General features: G+C 40.3%; 1 protein-coding gene across 1 annotated transcript in view; it reads left to right on the top strand.

Moving 5' to 3' along the window:
• The first annotated feature begins 1414 nt into the window (after window positions 1-1414).
• LOC109479738 overlaps window positions 1415-6285 on the top strand; it is a 14673-nt gene continuing 9802 nt past the window's right edge. Inside the window, exon 1 of the mRNA XM_019781728.1 lies at window positions 1415-1775. Coding sequence (XP_019637287.1) covers window positions 1415-1775 — 361 coding nt within the window. The remainder of the gene's footprint in view (window positions 1776-6285) is intronic.

The following is a 6285-nucleotide window of genomic DNA, read 5'->3' as shown; positions in this document are numbered from 1 at the left end:
ATAATCTATATCCTCAGTATGTTTTTCTTCGTTCTCAAGTAGATGTCACAAGTGTTTCATAGTTCTATTATCGAACAAAGCAGATTTATGGAATTTCCTCATTGATTATGCAAATTAGCTCCTGATTTGCATAATTGCCATCTGATTATGTCAAGCATTACTTCAACTACCTACATACCAAAATCACGACAATACGTCAACCGGTTCTTGAGTTATCGTCCTTTAATTTTTTTCAACAAATGCTCATGCAGTTCCAGAACAATGCGCTAGGGGGACCCAAACTCATGTCACTTCTTCCCTATCCAAGAGCTAATCTACCAACCAAAATTCGTGACCCTAACATGTCCAGAACATGAGATATCAAAGCCGGAAGTTCAGCTGTAGTACCTAGAAAAGCCGCCAGGGGGCCCAAAATCTAATCATTTCTAGCTCTCATCAAGACTAACCCACCTACCAAGTTTCATTCCAATCCATCCACTGCTTCTCGAGTTATCTTGCTAAACCACACACACACACACACACACACACACACACACACACACACACACAAACACACAAACGCTACTGAAAACATAACCTTCTTGGCGAAGGTAACAAACTGGCTCAGCATGTATTAGGTAATATGTGTTAGAATGAAGTAGGGATAATCATGAATTTCAGTATTTTTTCTAATAACAAATAAAAATTAAATTAAATCTAATTTTCCAACAAAAGTCTTTTTTACTGTATTATATTCACCACTTATAAAAGAAGTACTGAGTTTAAACGTTAAATATAATTATATTTAATTGTTAATCTGTTTCTTCACAGTTTCTCATATTTGTTAACATAACAGTTTAAAAGATAACTTATATATATATATATATATATATATATATATATATATATATATATATATAAATCAGCAGTAAAACTATGATATTAGCATAGTTTTATTGCTGATTTTTTATATTTCTTATATATTATATATAAATAAAAGCATGTGTGTCAGGATGGCTCTTTAATTTGTCGAAATACATAATATTATTAACTTTCAGAACGAATGTAAAACTGCTTATATGAACTGGCTGTACATTATATTCGCTTTCGCTGCAGCACCATAGAAAGCCCACACCCCAACGTCCCTCCAAAAATATTGAAACAAAATATTGGTAGGTAAACTGATAAAATAACCCTCACATTTTACGCTACCAGTATCTTTGCTCCAGCCTGCATTGTGCAACACAACACAAAGTTGGTGCGGAGCTGTTGCATATGCACGGAGCTCTCCTAGTTCACTTTCAATGAGAAAATTCCAACGTCTTATGGGTGAGTGTTACATGACGTTGTAAAATACCAAATCTCAGACAATTAAAGTGTAATCGACGTTTTCAAGTCGACGTCTCGATCAGAATCAGTTTGGGTGCGGCACGAGATGGCAGCTACTCCGTGTGACGGTTCAGCTAAAACCGGCGGGGCGCCTGCAAGCATGGCTGCCCCGCGAAAGTCCAGGCGTCTGGAAGGGATACGGGACCGACCGCTGCCTCCACTTCCTCTTGACGACGTGGGGAGGGGAGAAACTGGCTCCTCGTCTCCTCCAGATCTCGCAGAGCAGGCTCCGGAGGTGCCGCCTCACCGCTCCGAACAGCCTCCGAGTCCACCGCCCCGTCGCTTCGGATCCGGACGGTCTCTGGGGCGACCGCCTCAGCTCTCCGGTAGAAGGGCAGATGGGTACGACAACCTGCCACAGAGGCAAGACCACAAACACGTACATAGGAATCAGGTGTACGCGGCAGGTTAGTTCTAATCTTACTAAGTAGCATGGTGATATTGAATGATTTCATTGTATACCATTTTTAGTGTCAGCCTTTTTAACTTTCATCCGCTTTCATCCGCTTTCATTCCTGTGTCACAATAAAGTAGCGGTCAGTGGTACTTGGTCAGTGGTCAGTGGTGCAATTACATATTTGTGAACGGATAACTTACCATGTAAGGGATGGGTTTTTTTTTATCTGTCAGTCCTAGTTGTGATAGTGTCAATGAGCTGAGAAGTTCTCGTTTGTCTGCCGCTAACCTCGCCACGGAGAGGTGGGAGCCAGTTTCTGAATTTTACAGATGTCAAAGTTGCCTGGCAAACTTATAACACAGTCGCGGCGGCGATTGTCAAGGGTTGGTAAGTCAAGTGCCCAGCAGGCCTCAGTGTAGCTTGTATAATCGGAGCCAAGGATTGTCCGGCAGGCCCGTTTTTGAATAGTTTCAATCCTTGTGCGTTGTTGTGTAGTTAAACCTGCGTGCCAAGCCGGTGCAGCGTACTCGACAGTAGGACGGACGAAAGTCTTGTAACTGGAGGTGAAGAGCTCGGAGCGAGAGAGGTTGAACTGTGTCAGTTTACGAAGCATGGCTTTCTTTACTATGTTGTTGACCTGCGTGTTCCAGCCAAGGTCAGCCTGAACAATTACATTCCGAGCAGTTTCACGACGTGGACCTCGGTCAGTGGTACTCCTGCGATGGACAGAGGTGGTAGTGGAGGGGGAGTTCTAGTAAAGAATACAATAGTACGCTGCATTTCTTGGGGTGTAATTTCATGTTATGTGACACTGCCCAGTTGTGTAGGTCGTTAAGATCAGCTTGGATGGTGGACGGAGTTTGTATGTTTCGGCTTTCTGCAAGATTTAAGTCATCAACAAATTCACTACCAGTAAAGGCTAACAGTCAGGTTACCATTTTTGGCGACGTCTCAGGGAGGAGCCTAATGGTACAGTATTGTGTGCAATTCGCAAGAATTCTAGGAATTGTACAGGCATTTTGTCCACAGGCATGCGGAATGTCCACAGGCATTTCTCTGACCCACATCTATGCCCACATTCCTGGAACCCTGAAGACTTGTCTGCCCCAGATGGCACTACTAGTACTTTCTGTGACCCCGGGGCTCGTTCACTATACACTCAGGGGAGGAGTGTACTGTATCTGTCTAGACTTAACAGGTACCAAGTCTTCCTCAAAATCATGAAATGATGGCAGTGCCATGCAAACAATAACCCTAACAGCAATCACCGTTTTCATTGCCAGTCGTGTTGTTCTTTATTCTACAAATGCAGGTGCCACACACGAGTACACGCCTCTGAACCGGAACACTCGCAGCACCCCACCCGGCCCCTCTACCCCGAGGCCAGGAGGAACAACTGATGAGGACCCTCAACTCTCTGGAAGAAGGGCAGATGGGTATGACAATCTGCCACAAACGCAAGACCACAAAAAAGTGCATATGAATCCGGTGTACACGACAGGTTAGTAACAATGTTACCACGGTATAAGAATGATTAAATTGTAGAGTGTATGTACAAAATGTATGTCCTGTTGCAATTATAGAAGGGGAAACATGTAAAATGCCTAATGTCATAGTCCAGTTAGGCCACACCAATTCAATTAATTTTGTTGTTTCTCGGATTCGCCCTGTCCATTTTTTTCTGTTTCAAAATGCTCACTGAAAGACATATTTTGGCCCCAATGGTTGAAGAAAGTCCTTTTCTTGCCAGTTTTTAAAGTTTTTTACTGTAAGAATGCAACTTTGTTTCAGTAAGAGTTCAAAATCTATTGCTTTAATTATAAATCAGCCTGTTGGGTTGACTTCATGACTCATATCATAACATTTCCAGCTATCATGGGGTGCCTTGGCCTGTTTTTTTTTAAATTTCGTCCTGTTGTGTTTGTTTGTTTATTTAGATCTCCATTAGTATTGAAGTCAACTCCATACCATTCTTCCTGGAGTCCGCAGCATAACATGAAATAACAACAATAATAATAATAATTGCTTTAGCAATAATAATAAATAAAACATACAAATCAAACTGAAATTATAACAAACTTGAAACAGAATCAATCATAGAAAAAAAGTGAATTGGGGATCAGAGGTCAAATAATAGAAATAATATGTACTATGAAATGTGTCATATTTGCAAAATGCAAAAAATGCAAATCTATGCAAATTAGAAAAACATGCCATTCGTGGGAAGTAAAGCATCACTAGTGATTAGCAGGCGTTCATTTTCTTAGCCTTGAAATCCTTCTCAAGTTTGTGTGACAACTTGCTATGGAAAATATACCTACCTAGTAACAGAAGGGCCAATGATTCATTACAGCTTTATAATCTTTGTTTAATTCATTAATTCTGAACAACAAATGTTGCATTTCATAGCAAAGGTATGAAAGCCCTATCCTTTTCAGAGCACAGAAGGCTAGTTGAATGCACCAATTTTCCCATTCATTACGTCAAATGACTTCGTTGTATTCAATTTGACCCCATTTCTGCCTGTGCTTAGATTTATTATTAATTTTTTATTCATTTGTTATTGTAGTATAATTATATATTTTTATTTTATTTCATATCATATTATATCTTTAGATTTTATTATTTTATGTTCGATGGCAGCATGTAATTTTCATTGACCCTAAACAGTACACTTGGGGTCCGCGCGGACCCCAGCACCATATATGCTCTAATATTTTTCTTGTTTGTAAAGATTTTTTTCTGAAATTTCAGCTAATTGTCACCCACAAAGTTGTCCCTCAATACAGTGCAGAAAACTCAGTTTCCCCCTTTTTTGAAAATTTTTATATCTGATTTTCTTTTGGGGTCCGCGCGGACCCCAGTCGGCCTTCGATCGTAATGGATACACTGGCGTCCTTATACATGACTTTATTTCCGTTTTAATATGTTTTTATGCACTTATCGTATGGCCACCAAATTTTCAGAGAATGGTGTACTAATAGAAAAATTCTAACAATTTTAGTGTAATTATGACGTCATAGCTAATAATGTGGTCCGGCCATCTTGGATTCTGACCAATGACGTCATCAAATTAGCATATACTATGAATATCAAATGATCTAACTTATCTTTAATTATGTAAGATGTTATTAATGTCAGAAAGGAAGTGTTATTGAATATAAATCCCTGAAATTTAACGTTTAAACCAAAATTACTGATTTAAAAAAAAACTAGCCTGTTAGAAACCCGTTTCCATGGCAACACAAAAATACATTAACGTATTTAACTAATATGAATTTTTTCCCAGATGCATTTTAGGAAAGGTCACCAAATTTGATGGCTCTAGCTTAAGCCGTTCAGGCGCTATCTGACATTAAAGTTGGCGCGAGCCTAAAAAAAAAAAAAACACTCGGTCTGAATATAAGGTGTAAAAATCGGATTTTTCTTCTTTTTGTCTTTCCTTCGCCATAAAATAGGAAAAGGTCAAAATGTATGATTTTTGTACGTGGTGTGGACTCAGAGGTTCACACATCAATTTGCAAAAAAATTGAGCTGGTATCATGTTGATAATTTCTAAAAATTAGCAAAAAACTGCTTTGGGGTCCGCGCGGACCCCAGGTGTACAGATTGATCAGTCCGTAAAGGTGTTCTGTTGAGGGTTAACTACCTTTCAAACGACACCAAACTTGACCTTCTGGGACGTCCGGTTTCTAACCCTAACCCTACCTTAAGGCGGTCCTTAAATCTTCAAACACGTATAAATCCAAAACAAAACACGATACGTGCAAACGGTTTACGGACCTTACAATTGGCACTATTACCATTCAAACGACACCAAACTTGACCTTCTGGGACGTCCGGTTGCCCTAACCCTAACCCTACCTTAAGGCGGTCCTTAAATCTTCAAACACGTATAAATCCAAAACCAAAGATGATACGTGCAAACGGTTTACGGACCTTACAATTGGGGCTATTACCATTCAAACGACACCAAACTTCACCTTCTGGGACGTCCGGTTGCCCTAACCCTAACCCTACCTTAAGGCGGCCCTTAAATCTTCAAACACGTATAAATCCAAAACCAAAGATGATACTTGCAAACGGTTTACGGACCTTACTATTGGGGCTATTACCTTTCATACGACACCAATCTTGACCTTCTGGGACGTCCGGTTGACCTAACCCTGACCCTACCTTAAGGCGGCCCTTAAATCTTTAAACACGTATAAATCCAAAACGAAAGATAATACATGCAAACGGTTTACGGACCTTACTATTGGGGCTATTACCTTTCAAACAACACCAAACTTGACCTTCTTGGACGTCCGGTTGCCCTAACCCTAACCCTACCTTAAGGCGGCCCTTAAATCTTCAAACACGTATAAATCAAAACCAAACATGATTTGTGCAGACGGTTTACGGACCTTACTATTGGGGCTATTACCTTTCGAACGACACGAAAATTGACCTTCTGGGACGTCCGGTTGCCCTAACCCTAACCCTGCCTTAAGGCGGCCCTTAAATCTTCAAACACCGTA

The sequence above is a fragment of the Branchiostoma belcheri genome, unplaced genomic scaffold (genome assembly GCF_001625305.1).
Source record: "Branchiostoma belcheri isolate BF01 breed outbred unplaced genomic scaffold, Haploidv18h27 scaffold5, whole genome shotgun sequence".
Taxonomy (NCBI): domain Eukaryota; kingdom Metazoa; phylum Chordata; class Leptocardii; order Amphioxiformes; family Branchiostomatidae; genus Branchiostoma; species Branchiostoma belcheri.
This window is presented reverse-complemented; position numbering and strand designations above follow the sequence as displayed.